The sequence below is a fragment of the Ambystoma mexicanum genome, chromosome 8 (assembly GCF_040938575.1).
Source record: "Ambystoma mexicanum isolate Mex_15411 chromosome 8, UKY_AmexF1_1, whole genome shotgun sequence".
NCBI classification, from domain to species: Eukaryota; Metazoa; Chordata; class Amphibia; order Caudata; family Ambystomatidae; genus Ambystoma; species Ambystoma mexicanum.
The window spans coordinates 22,093,796-22,112,802 of record NC_090929.1 but is presented as its reverse complement, the minus strand read 5'-3'; the positions used below and the strand labels follow the sequence as shown (position 1 = coordinate 22,112,802).

Below are 19,007 nucleotides of genomic sequence, written 5' to 3'. Positions count from 1 at the left end.
CTAAAATTGTTGTGGGGTAAAGAGATCCACTCTGTAAGGCTCCCATTATTTCAATAATAACTACAGTGCTCATAACATCTAGTGCAATAGTCTGACCTTCTCTACTGAAGGCTGCGCAAATGACTATATTCAAGTCCCACGTGCCGCGCCATCTTGTGGCACCTTCCTCATGCATTACTTATCTCTTCCGTGCTCTCTCTCCGTCCAAACCTCTGACTCCTGGGGACATCCCTGCGCATCGAGCCATCCCATGGCATCCTCCGGGGTCTCAACAAACAAAGTTTTGTGTTTATGTATGACTTTCAATTTTGCCGGATACAGTAACATATTTGTGGCCCGCCTCTCTCAATCTCCGCTTTACCGTCCCAAAGTTCATGCGGCTACGCTGCACATACAGGGTATAGTCCGGGTAGGCCGTGATGTTTGCCGCTCCTCGTGTAATCGTTCCTCCCTTGCGAAAGTGTTCCAATATCCTCTCCCGATCTCGGTAATTAAGAATTTTGGCTATCACCAGCCTAGGTGGGTTTCCCGGCGGCGGCCTCCTTGTTAGAGCTCTATGTGCCCTTTCCACCGCAAATCCTTGAGCTAGGGCTCCTCCGGGTATCTCTTGCAGTAGCATGGACTCAATAAATTACGTGGGATCGTGGCCCTCCAATCCCTCCGGCAGGCCCACAATGCAGATGTTGTTTCGTCGGGCGCGTCCTTCCGCCTCCTCCGCTCTGCTCTCCAAGTTGCCCACTCTTTGTATCAGGGCATGCAATTCGGCCTTATGGGAGGCACAATCCGCGGTATTCGGGCTAACTTCCTTCTCAAGGGACTCCGTGCGCTCCAAGGCCCCGACGTCCTGTCGGAGTAGATTAACATCCTCCTGCACCTCTCTGACCTTGAGGTCCAGTGCCGTTTTCAGTTCAGTGACGGCTAGTTCGAGTTTAGATTCCCAGGCCGCCTTTAGGTCCGCAATCGCAGCTAGGACTTCTTGGTTAGTGCCCGTTGTCGTCATGCTGCTTGCAGGCGGCTTATCCCTGCTCTTGGTATTGTCTTGACCAGGGGACGTCTTAGCGAAGTCGTCTAAGGTGGGCTGTTTCGCTTTCGGCCTCACCGTTCTATTCGACATGACCCAGAGGACCTGTATTTTGCACAAATGCGCACCCAGTACGCCTCTTTCGCTCGGTCATCGTGCGGCCTGCTCCTTGCTTTGTTCCGGACATTGGTCGGCCATTTTGTGTCGTCTTGTCTCTGGCACTCCTTATCCTTTCCGCACAGATCTCTGCCGCCGTTCTTCCTACACCTTCCAGAAGTTCACCAAGCGTGGCCCAATCATTAACCCACCGACATGTGTATTTTCAGCGGTCGTCGGCCCATCGTTGCGCACTTTTTCGCCCGGATCATTTCAGGATCTCGGGAGCTCCTCCAGATCACGTCCTCCTACATGGCCCTCGTAGCCACGCCCCCGGAACAAAGCCATGCTTGACCTTGGCTAGAGCCTTTTTAGGGGGTTCCTCCGTGCCCCGGGATACCCCCGTCGAAACAGCCTCAAACGGCATAGAGGGAGTCTAGCGAATCGGCGAACGCGGTGCCGACAGCATCGACACAGGCCTCGAGGGCGGAGCTCCAAACGTGTCCCTCGACAGCCTGGGCACCAATGGCATCGATGACTTCTTCGAAGGCGGAGCCTCGAAAGAGTCCTTCGACGACCTCGGCGCCACAGGCGTCGACGTCTTCCTCGAAGACATCACAGGTGCACACGGTCTCGAGAGCGTCGAGGACCGGGACCTGGAACGGGCATGACGAGAACGATTCCCCTTGTCCGAGCGGGACCTTTCCCGCGAATCGTGCGGACCACCCGAGCCCGAAGGCGTCCGAGTGGTGTCTCGCGACCAATCATGACCGACCCCACTCGGAGGCGCGGACGTACCAGTGCCCTGCGATTCGAGAATCGCTAGCATTTTCTTAACGAAGGAAGCCCATTCCTCCGGCGTCGCATGCTTGGTGGGATAAGCGACCCGCCGACGGGCGTAGTCCTCGGATGAGGACGGGGAAGGCGTCCGATGACGGCGCTTCCGGGAGTGCCTCGATGAGGCAGAGGAGTGGCGGGACCTACTCTGGGACCGAGACCCACTGGACTTCTGACGACGATGCGGAAAGTCACTCCTCGAATCGTCTGTCGAAAGCCCTGCATACCTCGACTTCCGTGGCTTGGACACCTTACCTACTGACAGCTTCTTCTTGCGCTCCCACAAGGCTTTGGACATAAGCGACTGGCAGTCGACACAATCATCAGTGTCATGGGCCTCCCCGAGGCACCAGAGGCAGGCGTCGTGCGAGTCCGTCACTGACATCTTGGACCCACAGTCCCCGCACTTCTTAAAGCCCAGACGCGGGGTGGAAGACGAGGTAGACATCTTACGAAGGATAACTTCACAAACGAACAGGTTCGAAGAACCGATAAAGAACAGAAACTCCAAAGAGTCGAGGTGCGCCGAGATTTCCGAAGCGAACATATTCCTGGAAAAAACGGAACTGAGGCTACGGGCGTCGTGCGTCCTAGTATATGGTTATAACATCCAGTGACGTCGGCCGTCGGAGGAGGTCCTCGAGGGCGGTGTATCGATGTCATCGACGCAGACGCCAAAAGATTTTCTGAAGCAGCACGGCTGTGGTGATTACGGTCATAGATCTGGAATACGTCAGAGGACCCAATCCCCTCGAGTGAGCGTATGCAGACCAGGCATTCAAAGGAGGAGTAGGCCTGCATAACAATGACAGAAGCAGGGACCCACTCCGGAAAGATCAGAGCTACTCCACCTCCGGTACAGTTGGTTCTAGGTTCGGAGAGGATCTTTTAGCCATCAGGAAGGAGCCTAAACTTGTGACAGAGCTGGCCATGAACCATGTCTCAGTGAGAGCGAGGACATCCCGGTCAAGTTCTTCTAGGAGGCACCAGATGTCAGAGGAGTGTTTGACAGCAGAGGGAGAATTGAGAGTAGCGACATGGAGCAGGTTGCCACATTTGGAGGTCCTCTGTGTTGGGGTACAGGCTTGAGGTATGCTCTGCGAAAGTGTTAGAGGGGCCCGAGCATGGGCAAAGAATGGAAGGAGGTGGCATAGTAGCCAGAGAGGAGGAGGGTACCAAAGAGGATGCAGAAGAGCCAGATAAGTGCTGGTAGGAGTAGCAGGAGAAGGAAGTTAATGAGATGCGGGAGATGCCTATCGAAAAAGAGGAGATTGGGCTAAGGACCCTGGACCAAGACGGTGCCATTGAGATGGACATTAATGATGGTCTTGGAGGAGTGGAAGGAGGCCAAGAGGACCTCCCACTGAGTGCCACCATTAATGGGAGAGGAGAAAAAAGGAGAGAGAACAGTGACCATATGAGAGGTCCATGGGTTTGGGGAGGGAACAGCAAAGAGGATCTAGTGAGTGTCTGGAGGGAGCACCGATGTGGGTATCAGCAATAGGGAGGTACGGGTTGGCAACCAGGATGTCCCTCTTGAACATCTTCCTTGCCGACTTAGTGAGAGGGAGAAAATAGGAGATAGAGTAGCAGTTTGCGAAGATAGGGGAGACAGAAAAAGCACAATAGAGGGTGCAAGAAGGAAGTAGGAGGGAGCGAGAGAAGAGACGCACATCCCAGCACCGCACAACACAGGATGCACAGGAGGGACACAGTAAGGAACACACAGGAGCAGACGGGTACACTCAACAGTACAAACGGTACCCCAAAAGGGTGGGAACCTAGAGAGTGGGAGAGAGCCTAATCAGACAGTCCACAGTACAATAGTAACCGCAATTGAGGGGGCCATAGAAGGTACACAAAACACAAAGTACGGCTAACTGCTGGAGGGGAGGGCCTATGGTAGTGAAGAGACAGGCTATGTTATGTCAGACGGTTAAGTGGAAGCACGCGCAAAGGCTGGGATGTTTAGTAGAGAGCAGTAGTGGCTGCTCCCCCTTTCTGCACCTTTCTTACCTTTCAGTCACGGATGGTCGATGGCTGTGCTGCGCAATTGGACTCTGCACCGCTACCCCTTTGTCACCAAACACATGCGTCGCACAACATGGCTGCCTTGTCCTGCGAGGGCTTTGCCGCAGAGGGTCTGATCCTCGGTTCTTAGGTTTGGATGAGTGGACGTAGGTGCAACGTATTATGTATCAATGGGCAGCGTCTCCTGCACACCTGCGTCGCACACTGCGGCCTTGTTAGATATATGCCCAATGTAATCATGCCTAGCAGTGTCATGACTTTCCTGTCATTGTTAGTGAGGGCTGGTAAAGAAGGTCAATTGCATTGAATGCCTGCACACTTTCCTTTTTCGTTCATGTGCCCAAAGCATTGGAAATCTCTTAGATCTAACGAGCGTAGCAGGCACTACCAGCTCAAAGGGCTGGATTTTCAGCCAACATTGGAGCCATGAGTATTTACATAGTAATAGCTGTGCTGGGCATGCATTTGGGCATAACCGCAATGCACCCGAGTCCCCATGTAGGCGATTGGCTCCTAATAGGAAGAACACCGATCACTGGAAGCAACACATGTGTGGATGGGCCTTTTGGTCACCTTCACCCAAAGTAGGCCCACCTCTATGAAGCGAGTACACGTTTGTCTGTAAAGCAACTTTATTATGCAAACGGCCAGGAGGATCTAGATGACTCTGTAGAGTCACACTAACCAGTCTCTGTGAACCACATAAGTTTACAAATTGTAAACATTTTCTAACAGTTAAAACACTAGACATATTTCATTACAAATCATACCACCACACATGATTGGGCATGTCCATACCAAAAAATCCAATCGTCTTCATTCCCACGCTCTTATTGGACACATTTTGGGATATTTTCGTTGTAGGTTGTGACATCGTGCCATGGCCACATTCCCACAACAAACAATTCATTAGAAGCTTCAGCTGGCCTGGGAACCGCTAACCACAAACGTGATATACATGGTCTTTGCAAGGACACTTCAGGGATATTAGGAGGGGGAAAAATAAACACATTACCTTTCAACTGGCGATAACCATCTTATCCGCCCAGACTTAATGGCATCCTTGTTCTATACAAATCTACACGACTACCAATTAAGCACACATGGCTTCTGGGCACATCCTGAGAACCTGATCGATTGAAACCCATAAATCACTTGTCAACTCTGCCCTTAAGCAGCCCTTGCACCAGGTTTATTATTTGGTCACAAGCAGAAGGCTGGACTTCCCTGGACAATGAATAACAGGCTCCCATGTACTTAAAAAATTGCATCTTCTTTCCACAATAGTACCAAGTTGTAAAAACCCGAGCCTGCCAGTAGTGGACAACCTCATATTATTGCAGCTGCCTGCTGTCCTTCCTCAACCTTCAACCTTGCTTAACCGGTTTTCCCAGTCACACAGAGTTCATCTCGCTAACCCAGGCTCCTGGTCCTGCACAATCCCCAACTATGAGAGGACTTGCGGAATACAGATTTGTATATTCACTATGTACCCCAACTGTTTCAAACACATGTCCCTCAAAACCCCCAAATGTAGGTCTGTGAATGTATGCTCAAGACCACCCCGTCCTCTCACTGTGGTTTTCTCCATTGCAAATCTCCTTTCCCGCATGCGCATATGAAGCTCCTTTCTGCCTAACCTAGGCACTATGTGGTACACCACACCTATAATGTTAACATTTGCAGCCATTTTGACATTATTCTGCTGCAAGCATGCAAATCTAAAATGTAACAACGTAAACCCAAACACACTAAAAGTAACACTGTTCCCATTCCCCTGAACTACACTAGATACATGTTAAATCGCAACATCACCGTCCCCCCCCCCAGTCACCAATATGGCGCACGTAACGCAAACCCCTCTCTCAATGGGACCTTTATTGAACCCCCCCAATGGCTATATATACATACACACACACACACACACACACACACACTTCAGGTACCTCAAACGGTCCTAAATCAACTCGAGCCCCATTGCAGGTGAAACACTTTTAGAAGTAGAAAAATACACAAAAAGCAGACACACAAGTTTAAAACAAAATAAAAATTATTTTGTTGTTTAGGAGTCCGTCCAGAGATTAAGATTCAAGGTTTGTGAATGAGGATCCCATTTCTTTGGGTCACTGGGTACCCCCACCCCGCCCCATCCAATCTGCAGCTTGTAGTAAGCAGCATGCTGCATCAGCCACCCAACAGCTGCACTGTACCCCAGCATAATGTCACTTATTCTTTGGACCAGAATAACCTTCAATTTCTTTGTATTCTATTAGTATACAGTTTATTACAAACCTTTATTATGCAAAAACATGAAGGAAATACAAAATCTACAAACAAATATTTGTGAAAAAAGGGAAGTTCAAACAAGTTAAAAGAGAAATTCCATTTTTGTTACATAAAAACTTTGTATAAAAAACAAGTAAACAAGGAAAAAAAGAACTCTTTTCGGTGTACACAAGACAATGGCACTGTCAACGATGAGTGACCTCCAGCAATCCAATGTCTCCTAATGCTACGAGTACTGAGAAAGTCAAACTGCCAACACTATGAGAGAATTACGCTCCTTAGAATAAACTTGGCTTTTCAAGTTTTGGAAAAGCGATATTAGACCCACTGTTGATGATTGGTTGCATAGTTTTCCGCTACTATGGTAAAAGAACAAGTTCCTTTCTTACCTGGTTACATTCTTTCAATGGGATGGTCCAACGACATATTCCATATCTATGACAGGTAATCACCACAGCTTTGCTGCTTCGGAAAATGTTCGGCGTCTGCGTCCTGCGTCAATGACGTCGATACGCTGTCCTCGAGGGCCTCCGTCGAGCCGATGTTACCGGATGTTATAAGTAGGACGCACGACGCCCGTAGCTTCAGTTGTAGTTTTTTCCCCCAGAACGTGTAGCACCAATCTTCTGCCAGTATGACCACAGAAAGCCTTGGGGAAACAGAAGCTGCAATCGCATAAGTAATTCTGTAGCGGGACAGGCAGAGAGTCTATATGGAATAAGTCGTCGGACCATCCCATCGAAAGAACATTACCAGGTAAGAAAGTGACTTGTTCTTCGAGGGGTTTGGGTCCTCCGACGCATTCCATATCTATGACAGACTCCCAAAGCAGTAGTAACGTATGGAGGAGGGAAAAAGAATTTAGAATATAGAAATTTAGAATGCCCAATCAAATTGCAGAATAGAGGACAGCCTTGCCAAAGGCCAGATCCTACCCATGGATAGACTCTAGGGAGTAGTGTCTTACAAAAGTATGGACTGAGCCCATGTGGCTGCTTCACAGATGTTACAAATAGGACCACCCCTCTGCAGGGCAGTAGGCAGCAGCGGCAGCCATACCCCTAGTAGAATGGGCCAGTAAGCCTACCGGAAGGGTCCTTACCCGCCAAGCGGTAACATTCAGAAATTGCCAAGATAATCCATCTAGACAAAGTCTGCTTAGTAACAACTTGTCTCAAACGCCTTCCAGCATATTCTATAAAGAGCCGATTGTCCACTCCGACCCAGGACATGTGTGAAATGTAGAAACTTAAAGCTCTCCTAGGATCCAACCTATGGAGCCTCTCCTCTTCCTTACCAGGATGCGAAGGGGGATAAAATGGCGGAAGAATTACCTGGCTTAAATGAAATTCCGACACCACTTGCGGAAGAAAGGAAGGACGAACCCCAAGGACAACCCTGTCCTTATGAAACACCGTGAAGGGTGGCTTAACAGAAAGTGCCTGCAACTAACTCACTCTGCGAGTGGAAGTGACCGCAACTAAAAATACAGTTTTAATGGTTAACAGTCTCAAAGGACAAGAAGGTAAAGGCTCAAATGGAGCACCCATTAGGAATTTTAGAACAAGGTTCAAATCCCAACCGGGCACCTGGAAAGGTGACGGTGGAAACACATTAGTGAGCCCTTTCAGAAACTGAGAAATTAAAGGAATTTTGAAATACGAACACTCCTCAGACGAGCGCTTAAATATGGACAGCGCCGCCAGGTAACCTTTAATGCTACCCACTTGCAGGCCCTTGTGGGCTAAAGAAAGCAAAAAAGACAGAACCACAGGAATGTCACATGAAAAAAGGATCCACATTCTTAACCCTGCACCAGTCGCAAAACTTTCTCCAACGGCAACGGTACAGGGACTTAGTTGCAGGCCGTCTGCCGAAAGCAACACCTCCATCACGTCTTCAGGGAAGTCCCATTCCTTATACCTCAATCTTTCAGAAGCCAAGCATGAAGGTTGAGGGATCTGACCTCTGGATGGAGAACCTGACTCCCATCCTGTGAGAGCAGATCGTCTTGGTAGGGAGGGCAGATGGACAAGTCGAGAAGGTCCGGGTACCACGTTCTCCGAGCCCATGCCGGAGCAATGAGGATCATCCGAGAACCGAACCTCTGTAACCTCCGCAGCACTTGCGGGATGACTGGGACTGGAGGAAACGCATACAGCAGTGGGAAGGACCACTCCACCACAAACGCGTCCCTTAAGGCTACTCGGAGGAAATTCCCGCAAGCAGAATCTTTCGCACTTCCGTTGAAAACTGGAGGCGAAGAGATCCACTTGTGGGGTCCCCCAAAGGGCAAAGATCTCCAGGAGAATCTCCTGAGCCAGCTCCCACTCGTGAGAGATCGCGCTCTGCCTGCTCAGAGCGTCCGCCGTCTCAATTTCTTCTCTGGCCAGATGAACTGCTGAGATCGAAATCTCCTGCTGGATGGCCCAGAACCAGAGCTGCATCGCCTCCCTGCACAGAGGAAGTGACCTTGCCCCCCCCTTTTTATTGAGGTAGTGCATGGCCACTGTGTAGTCCGTCAGAATCAGGACATTCTTTGGCAGAACCGGGTCAATTGGTGGAAAAAGGTCCAGGATATCTGTCAGGTCATCCTGCAGAAAATCCACTGTGGGTGCAGACCACCCCAAGTACTCCGACACCCTTGACATAAGCCGCCGGTACGAAGACTCGGCGTACCAAACTCCACCACCGGGGAGGTGTCCAGACCACTGGCGTCGTGCAACGACTGACGTAGGTCTTCAAACTGGCTAGGACCAGACAATATTTCGTCAGGTACCTCATCAGGAACCAAACCTTGCTCAGACCCTTCTTCCACCTCAGAAATATAATCCAGAGGCTGGAATGGGGGGCACACAAAAAGGGACAAAAACATTTTTGACTTGGCCAAAGCCTTTTTCAGGGGTTCCACTGTGCCACGGGGCACCTCCGACAAAGCATCCTCGAAAGGCGTCGAGGGAGTCGATGGAATCGGCGTCGACTGCTTCGACAGTCCTCGAGGGAGGTGCCCCGAGCGGGTCCTTCGACAGCCTCGGCGCCGAGGGTTTCCTTGGGGCCGGAGCCTCGAGTGAACCTCTCGACAGACATGGTGCCGATGGCGTCAACGAAGAAGACCTCACAGGCTCCGACGGTCTCGAGGGCATCGAGGACCAGGACCTGGAGCGGGCATGGCTAGAGCAATCCACCTTGTCCGATCGAGACCTCGAAGGTTCTCGATCGCGCTGACCACCCGAGCCCGAAGCCGTGCAAGTGGTGGCTCTAGCATGGTCACGGCCTGCTTCTCTCGAAGGCACGGAGGGACTGGAGCCCCGTGATTCAAAAATCACCAACATTTTCTTGCGAAATGCCTCCAATTCCGCAGGAATAGAGTGCTTGTTGGGTCAAGCAACCCGCCGACGGGCGGAGTCCTCTGACGGGGAAGGCGACCGGTGACTGCGCTTCCTTGAGTGCCTCAAAGAGGCAGAGGAATGGCAGGACCCACTCCGGGACCGAGACCCCCCAGGACTTACGCCGACAACGCAGAGTCTCGCCCCTCGAGTCGTCGGTGGAAAGTCCAGTGGACCTCGGTATACAGGGTTTGGAAACCCTACCTACCGAAAGCAGCTTCTTCCGCTCCCGCAAGGCCTTCGACGTCAGCGACTGGCATTAGTCACAATCGTCCGTAGCGTGGTTCTCCCAGAGGCACCAGAGGCAGGCGTCGTGCAGGTCCGTCTGCGACATCTTGGAACCACAGTCCCGACACTTCTTGAAACCGGGCCGCGGGACGGAAGAAGAGGAAGACATGATACAATCTTCACAAACCAAGTTCGAAGAACCGATAGAGAAACAACTCAGAAGAACTGAGGCGCGCAGAGATCTCCGAAGCGAATACTTTTCTGTAAAAAACGGAACTGAGGCTACGGGTGTCGTGCGTCCTACTTATAACATCCGGTGACGTCGGTTCGACGGAGGCCCTCGAGGACCGCGTATCGACATCGAAGCAGGAGCCGAAAATTTTCCGAAGCAGCACAGCTGTGGTGATTACCTGTCAGATATGGAATACATCGGAGGACCCAATCCCCTCGAAAGTGGCTTTCCAAGTGAAATGACAGCAAGACAGGTATGATGATATTTGGAGTGGTTTTAAATGATTTACCGTTTGACTGCGCCGTCGTGCCCCCTCTCTTTCGGTTTGCTTCTTAAGTAGTGCTCGATTTGTTTATCATATGTACTTATTGTAGATATTTGTTCCTGACGCTTGTGATTTGATCTCAGTCCCTTTTGTGTTTAAAAAAAAAAAGAAAAAAGAAAATAAAGAGTAAACTTGCCTTGAGTACCTTACAAAACCTACACTGCTTGACCTTCGTGTCTGGAGGCCCTCGATAACCCTGAATTCTCCTGGTACCCCTCACTGGCAGGGTTATGTCCAAGGATACTGAACTATTTCACAAAGGAACTCCTCTGTAAATCTGCATTGGCATTTTTACTGCAAATAAGCAAAATATATGTTTTGATTCATATTCTGTGTGGACATTTCCTTACTGAAAGGTATAAAGTGTTATACTGTACTTTTAACGGCCCCCACTTAGAAGTTTTGCAGGTCTCCGCATCAACATTTACCACCAAGACACAGATCTTTCTTACACCTTCAACACAGGTCTGAGCAGACTCTAAAAGACCCCAACTCTACTAGTCTTCCAGACTGAGGGGTCAGCGGTTGACAAACTCATTACATTAAATATTATGAATGAATTTGGATTTAAGGGACACACAAATCTACATTTTCAGTAATTCCATTTTCACTAGCCGAAATGTAGCACCACAGAGCCCCAATAAGGGGTGAAAGGCAACCAGGCACTTCTCTATCCAAACCAGCAAGGTACTACGCAGGCAAAGTCCTCAAAGCCCCATTTACAAAACAGGAGCCAACCACCTGTTTCTTGGCCAAAACCACAAAGCATTGTCAAAGCCATCAATGTTGGCTTTTCTTCAGGCATGCAATGGGCATTTGCCAGACACCGCCTTAATGGTACTACCAGACCATAAGATGGTAACACCTGGAAAATGGTGCGATTACCCGTGCATATGATGTCAGTGCCTTTACATTAAATTATAGCTTGCTGCTCTAAAATGCATCACGCGTATTTACATTGAAGACCTATTGCCCCAACCAACATGGCCAACACGTAAGTGTACGTGCGGCCATATTGTTTATTTCACGTTGCTAAGGACAACCATACGAACCGCGAACAGCACATGCCGTTCGCAGTCGGCACAGCAGGACGCTGAAGCTGCACTCCAGGTAAGCCGTATAGATTGAACAGGCATACGCGATCCAAGATCGCAAGATATTTTAAGTGAATTAGTAAGATTAACAACAGCAGAAGCTAATAGCATTGCTCTCTTCATGCTAGGCAGCGTTCTCTTGAAGATAACACGCACACAGACCGCATGCATTTCGAATCTTGGCAATCAGGTTAGTTACAAAAAGCACATCACTCTAAGCATAGGCAAAAGACTTTTGAATGCATTTGATGTCGTGAAGAATCACTTTTGGCACAAATACGGGTGACATTGCGCATGAAAATAAGGTTATACTGCACTCAACTGAATGAGATGGTGCCATGCAGGCATTCATTGAAGCACATATGTGATTATGTAAATTAGAATTTATTTAAGTAATTATGCGATCAAAGTGGAATGTCATGGCCTATAAGGTATAATCATTATCATTTTAAGTAAAGTATGGGAATGCTTTGCTATGCCAGGAACACATGTAATGATGGAATCTGTTTTTTTTTCTTTTTCTTTTCTCTTTGTTCTCGCATTTTTGTCAAACATCTGTTTGTCCTTGTGGGCGCCCTGTTTAATTTGGCATAATTTGTGTTCTCTTGACGCACGGTGCACTGTCGAACTCTAATCTGATAATGTGGCGTGTTCTATTGAATGTGGATATTGCAATAATTACAATGTGTGCAACACAGTAATACCCTGGCTCTGAAGAAGGAAAACTCTGAAATGCATTAGCCATACGGGTTTCACATTTTGCCTCATTCTTCAGCAATAACTTAATTTGTGGAGTTTAAACCAATGAAGTACAAAATAAGTTTTAAGAAGATATAATTTTGAAAATTAAATCAAGAATATCATTTTTTGATAAATCATCAAAGTGAGTCTTGTAGTTTATTGCAAACAGAAAGAAACCGACCAAATCCCAAGTGGGAAACTCAGGTGTGCGGCCCACACCGAAGGCATACATGCCTAGGTCTTTTCTCTCCATGTTCATTTTCTGTGCCCTACACGGTGGCACAAGACAGTGGGCTGCACCCCACTAATAAATATATAATCCATAGGATTAAGAATTATCAGATTAAAAGGAAAAGTCCAATTAAAGAAGCTGTGCACTCCCGCCTCTCTCTCTTTATCAGTGCCTAGAAAATGCCCATCCTTTACCAGTACCCAAGCAATAAATGCCGTCTTTGCCTATGCTCATTTTGAACAGGAATTCACTACTTCTTAGAAAGCTAGTGGCGGAAGCCAGACTTTGTTGGGGCATTTTGATTACACCAGAAGTTCATTTACAATTGTAATTAAGCCAATTACTAGTGAAGACTGCTTAGAAATAACACTGGCGAGCCTTTTACAACCCAAAGTTTGATGATATTGCTTTACAAAGCTGGCACAGAGATCCCAAGAGGGTGTGTTTTGAGCGGGGAGGGGCAGTCAGTGGGTGGGAATGGCCATAGGAATGGGCAGTTAAACGTTGGGTAAACAACCAAACAATACCCACAGATTCTGGCCCCACCCCCACTTAACATCCCATGCCGCCTATGTGTACTCACGCATTCCTTTTGGCTTATAGGTGGTGCTAAAGCACCAAACAACCCAAAATAAAAAGTAGTCAAGCAGTGCAAGCAGCAGAGCCTCACTGCGACACGACAGCCAACCAGCCACGTCTAATCTAAAACCAAAAAATAGTCAAGCAGCATAAATCAGCAAAGGCCTATCACAGCACGAGAGGCAACCAACCGATACTTCGAAACTAAAGAAGAGCCAAGCAGCTGAAGTTTGATAAAAACACTTTATTATAAAAGCAAAGTTGGGAAAATATTTCAGGATTTCATCATTCTGGATAAAAGCAAATATACATTTGTATCAAAGTCTATGTACATATTATACAAAAGTAAATGTCACCATCAAAGAAAGACAGAAACCCCTGAGGGTTTGGAGAGGCTCATAAATCCATAGGGCCATCGCTGCAGGGTGTGGCATAAGCCAGACAACCAGGTGTCGCAGAACCCAGCCCATCTGTCTGCAAGATGATCTAAAATTGGCAGCTCTTCCATGTCATGTGAGTCATCTCAGGATCTCCAGAAGGACGACTGCAGGAAGCCTTTGGGTGGAGGTATGTCCTTCCGCTGTAAGCATTGCTGAAAGAGATGGGTATGATCAGGGTCCACAACCAAGCCACAGTGGAGGAGGTGCACCAGTCCATGAAGGAACAAAGGGATGGAGGGATGGATGGATGACGGGGGAGAAGGAATGCAGGGAGTGAAAAAAAGATGTACATGCCAGGAAGGAATGGAAGGATGACCGGAGGGATGTCCTCCCGCTGCAAGCATTGCTGAAATAGATAGGTATGGCGAGTAGGAGAGGGCCCACAACCAAGCCACAGTGGAGGAGGCGCAGCAGAAGGAAGGCACGCCAGTCCATGAAGGGAAGCGAGGAGTGAAAAACAAAATGTGCATGCCAGGAAGGAATGGAGGTAGGGCCGGCAGGAGGGGAGGCTGAAGAGAACAAGAAGGTAGAAGGGAAGCAGGGAGACAAAGAACAGCGTGGGTTCAATGGAGGATTGGAGGTAGGGCAGGGAGGAGTTATGGGGCAGGGCAGAGAGCAAGAGGGTAGAAGGGAAGCAGGGAGAGAGCGAAAGAAAGGTGTGTGCACCAGGAAGGAATGGAAGAGGGATGAGGCAGGGGATGGTGAAGACAAGAGGATAGAAGGGAAGCACCTTTATTTCTGTCTCTCCCTGCTTCCCTTAAACACTCTCCTCTGCTCTCCCCCACACAACCTCCATTCCTTCCCAATAGGAAAGAATGTAGGTAGGGTGGAGGTGCGGGAGGGGTGAAGAGAGCAAGAGGGTAGCAGGGAGACACGGAAAGGGGTGCATGCCAGGAAAGAATGTAGGTAGGGCAGTAGGGAAAGAAAGGAGACAGGGAGTGATTGGCAGCAAAGAGAAACTGGGGGAAAAGGAGGCTGCACACTGGAGAGACAAGAAGAGATGGCATAACGGAGAGAACACAATTTGAAGGTGTGATGCGAGGGGCTGCAAAAAGAAAAAGGTGAGAGACCGCATTGGAGAGGAGAGAAGAGACGGCTTAACAGAGAACCCAATGTGAAGGTGAGGCACAAGGGGCTGCAAGAAGAAAAAGGTCAGACTGCACTGAGAGGAGAGAAGAGACAGCAGAGAGAACAATGTGAAGGTGAGGGGCTGCAAAAAGAAAAAGGTGAGAGACCGCATTGGAGGAGGGAACCATTGGAGGTGGATTTCTGGGGGACAGGGATGGAGTGGAAAAACGAGAAAAAACTAGGAAGAACCAAGAGTAATTCCTGAGAAACTCATTTAAAACCACTGCAACTTTCTTACCTCCAGGAACTGCTTGAGGCGACTGAGAGAACCCATCTGTCCAGAACTGGTTATCATTTCAATCCTGCAGAGAAAATAAGCAGCATGAAAGACAGCCATCATAGGGGCCATGGCAGAGCAGGGCAAAGCATTGCCTGTATTTGATTTATAGTAGATCAGACCAAAATCAGATCGAGATTCAAACAAGGTGTGCCATTTAGGATGTGTAATCTGCTTTATGTGACACACTGCTACTTCAAAACACAACTGAACTCTTGACATTGTATTGAACATGTGGACCAGTATAAACTGGTGGTCAGACCACTGTCTACAACGGGCAGTACTTAGGGAAATAGGACACCAGAGGGGGAAAGGACGGGAGAGCACACCTGTGTGGAGCCGGAAGGCGGCTGATCTAGAAAAAATCCCCGGGGAGGAAGTTGAAAATAGACTGGCAGGCATGGATACCAATCTGACCTGTGAGGAATTTTTCAGTAAAGGGGCAGACCTGATAAAGGACATTTGTGACAAATATGCACCACTTAAACTTAAGTCGGTCAAAAACTCCAAAACCTGGTTCAATCCAGCATTGAGCCTAATGCGTAAACAAGTACGCCAGGATAATCAAATCTGGAGGGCCTCTAAAATAGAGGTAGATGCAGAGACGGCGAGGATTCGCCTAAGGCAATATAATAATGCCATCTTCACAGCAAAAAAATACTTTCTCCATGAAGAAATTAAGGCAGCAGACAATCAGTCAAAGGCTTTATTTGACGTATCTAGGTTTAGGAATCCTAAATGTATGTCAATACCGACAGTGAATTCCCAGGAACAGGCCAATAATTTTAACAACTTTTTTGAACAAAAAATCGCGGATATTCAGAAGAACATTAATGAAGTACTGGAAGCAGAAGAATGGGGTGATGCAGGAGAAAAGAAATTAGAGACAGTAAAACTGGAAACTGGGGAGATCTTCAGTTTCCAGCCTATTGAACAGGAAACCATTCAGGCTCTAATACTCCAATTAAAACCGACCAAAGATCTAGCATTTCCTATGCCAGCCTGTACTGCTATCAGTCTGGCTTCCAATCTTACCCATTTATTTTTTTTTAAATGTTTTTATTTATAAATCAACACACAGGAGAACAGAGCATTAACAGTGATTACATCTCACATACCATAGACAAAAGTGTCCCATCCTCCCTGCCCCCAAATTCACTGAGAGGCAGTGACTCGTGCCTCATTCGGCCTAGGTAGGCGGCAAGTCCACACCCATCGTATGGAGGGCTCTCGCGATCAAGCGTGGTTTGAAGGTCAGGGCCGGGTAGTTCTGGTTATAGCCCAGGACCGGGGGCCAAATGTCGGTAAATCGGTGGAGCAGTCCCGCTTTGGCTGCCGTGACCTTTTCTGCTATCAAAATGTCCCATAGTTTAAGCCACCATAGGGTCATCAGTGGTCCTTCCGAGGACTTCCAGGTGCGAGCCACTGTGATTTTGGTGGCCAACAGGAGTTGGGATATCAGCGCCGCCCTCCTCCCCGTTCTCGGGTATGAGCCTGGGAGTGGGATCCCCAAGAGGACCTGCTCGGGCGTCAAGGGGATTTCGACCTGGGTGATGTCCCGAATGGTGGCCAGACACTAGGTCCAAAATTCCCTCACCCTGGGGCAAGTCTACCACATGTGGAAGTAGGAGCCTGGGTAGCCACAGAGGCGCCAGCAGTGGGGTCCAAGACCCTCTGAAAGTGGAGGCGTAGGGGGGTTGTACCAGCGCAACAATAGTTTGTGGGCGCATTCCCGGTTGGTGACACACCGAGATGCTGTGCGTGTTCTAGTCCAGACGTCCACCCATGTGTGGTCCTCGATCGCATGATCCAAGTACGACTCCCATTGGCCCATGTAAGAGGGCCTGGAGTGGAGGGGGGTCTTCTTGCAATAGTTTGTAGAAGGCCGAGATCTTTCCCCGGGCTGGCAGGTCCTTCACCGTGAGCTCCAGCGGGGCAAGGGGCCTTGTTGCGGCTGCCCGAGTTTGGGGGTGGGAGCACCAGTGCCTCAGTTGAGCACAGGTAAATATGTCTGCCTCCGTTAGCTGGAAGATTGATTTACAGCTTTCGAAGGTGAGGGGGGGCGCCCCCTTCAAAGAGTTGCCCCAGAGTTTCGAGGCCTCCTGCCACCCAGTTCCTAAAGTTCCGTGGGCGAGCTCCCGGGGCGAAGGCGGGGTTGAGGAAAATTGGGGAGGATGCGCTGAAGCCTCCTGGGATGCCTCCACATCTGCGGGCCCACTCCCATGCCTTTATCGACTGCCTCGTGGCGGTCAGCACATCTGGCCAGCTGCGGCGTAACGCGGTAGGGATGAACGGGAGGAAGCGGAGGGGGAGAGGGAGGCGGGATTGTTCGATCTCTACCCATTTCGGGCGGACGGTGGCGAGGTCCCATGCTTGAAAGTGGGCCAGCTGCGCTGCAATGTAGTATTTTCAAAGGTCTGGCACCCCGAACCCGCCCAATCTCGTGCTGGCCATCAACGTTTTCCGAGGGATCCGTGGTTTCTTGCCCTTCAAGAAAAAGCCACTGATTTTCCTTTGAAGTCGTTGCTAAGGGAGGAGGGGAATTGCGGTTGGGAGGGCAGCGCACACGATGAGAAAGCGAGGAAGGAGATTCATTTTGCTTGTCGTTATGCGCCCCAGCAGCGAGATCTCTTGTGTCTGCCAGCGGGCCAGGTCCTTTTCCAATTCCGCGAAGAGTGGGGGGAAGTTGGCCTGGTAGACCTTTGTTGGGTCGGCGGGTATCTGAACCCCCAGGTATGGGATCGTTTGGTTGCTCCATTGAAATGGGCTGTGGTTCTCTAGGGCTTCCCTCACGCCTGGAAGCAGGCCCACTCTGATGGCAATCGATTTGTGGAAATTAATAGTGAAACCGGAGACCCTCCCGAAGGCCTGGATTTCAGCCAGGGTCGCCCTCATGGAGTCTTTGATATTTGTGATGGTCCGCAGCACATCGTCCGCATAGAGAGCAATTTTGTGGTGGGTCGCGCCGATCCTCGGGCCAGAGATCAGGGGATCCCGGAGAACTCGCTGGGCTAACGGTTCGTGTTCCGCATGCGAGAGGGATCGGGTCCGACAGGCGGCCATTGACTCTTAGTCGGGTCCTCAGGGCCTGTTAGTTCGCCCGAGTCATCCTCATGAAGGTCGGTCCAAAGCCAAAGGCCGCTAGGGCGAGGGACAGATAGGGCCAGTCCACCTTATCGAAGGCTTTAGTGGCGTCTAGCGCGATCAAGAGTAGTTGCTGGGAGTCCTGGCTGGCGACTTCAATTAAGTCTAGCGCCCTGCAAATGTTGTCCTTCGTTGATCTGTGGAAAATAAACCCTGTATGGTCTGGGTCTATAATGCTCAGGAGAACAGGGGCAAGGCGGTTGGCCAGGACCTTGGAGTAGATCTTGGCGTCCAAATTCAACAAGGAGATGGGTCTGTACGAGCTATTCTCCTGGGGGTCCTTTCCAGGCTTGAGAATCAAAACCGTGATGGACTCCTGCATTTATGGGGTGACTGTGCCCGAGGCAGCAAACAAGTTGAAAAGGCGGGTCAGAGGAGCCACCAATTGAGGGCGGAAGAGCTTGTAGAAGCGTGTGGAGAACCCATCTGGGCCTGGGGCCCTCGGCTTTAGGCTCTTAATGGCCTCCTCCACTTCCTCATTATGGATAGGTGTCTCTCGTTCCTCTCTCGTCTCTGCTTTGAGAAGCGGAAGCGATGCCTACTGGATGTAGGAGTGCTGCACAGCTGGGTCCCGCGGGACAGCCGTCATTATTTCTGACTGGTGGGCGACCACCAGGCGTAGTTTTTCGCCCTCCGTGTGGTGGATCTTCTCTTGTGCGTCGCGTAGGCCCAGGATGAAGTTCTTGCTCTTCTCCTTAGCCAGCTTGCTGACCAGCAGTTTATTAGCCTTATTGTTATGGGCGTAATACCATTGTTTGGTGCTGGTCAGCAGGTTTGCTGTAGCGTCGGCGTAGTGCGCCTCAAGCCTTTTCCTTGCCATTTGTAGGACCCTATAGGATTTCGGGGACCAGCCCTTACGTTTATGGGTGGCTTCGGCCTCGTGGACCTCAGCTTCCAGAGTAGCACGTGTAGCCCTCTTCTCTGTTTGTG

At 49.6% G+C, this 19,007-nt stretch overlaps 1 protein-coding gene across 2 annotated transcripts in view; it reads right to left on the bottom strand.

The window, feature by feature from the left end:
- Positions 1-13,312: 13,312 nt before the first annotated feature.
- Positions 13,313-19,007, bottom strand: part of GLE1 (GLE1 RNA export mediator) — a 570,581-nt gene continuing 564,886 nt past the window's right edge. For both annotated transcript variants that reach the window (XM_069609167.1, XM_069609166.1), the window contains 2 exons: positions 14,895-14,958; positions 13,313-13,680 (listed from right to left, as the gene is read on the bottom strand). In XM_069609167.1, coding sequence (XP_069465268.1) covers positions 13,612-13,680; positions 14,895-14,958 — 133 coding nt within the window. In that variant the 3' untranslated portion in view covers positions 13,313-13,611. The remainder of the gene's footprint in view (positions 13,681-14,894; positions 14,959-19,007) is intronic.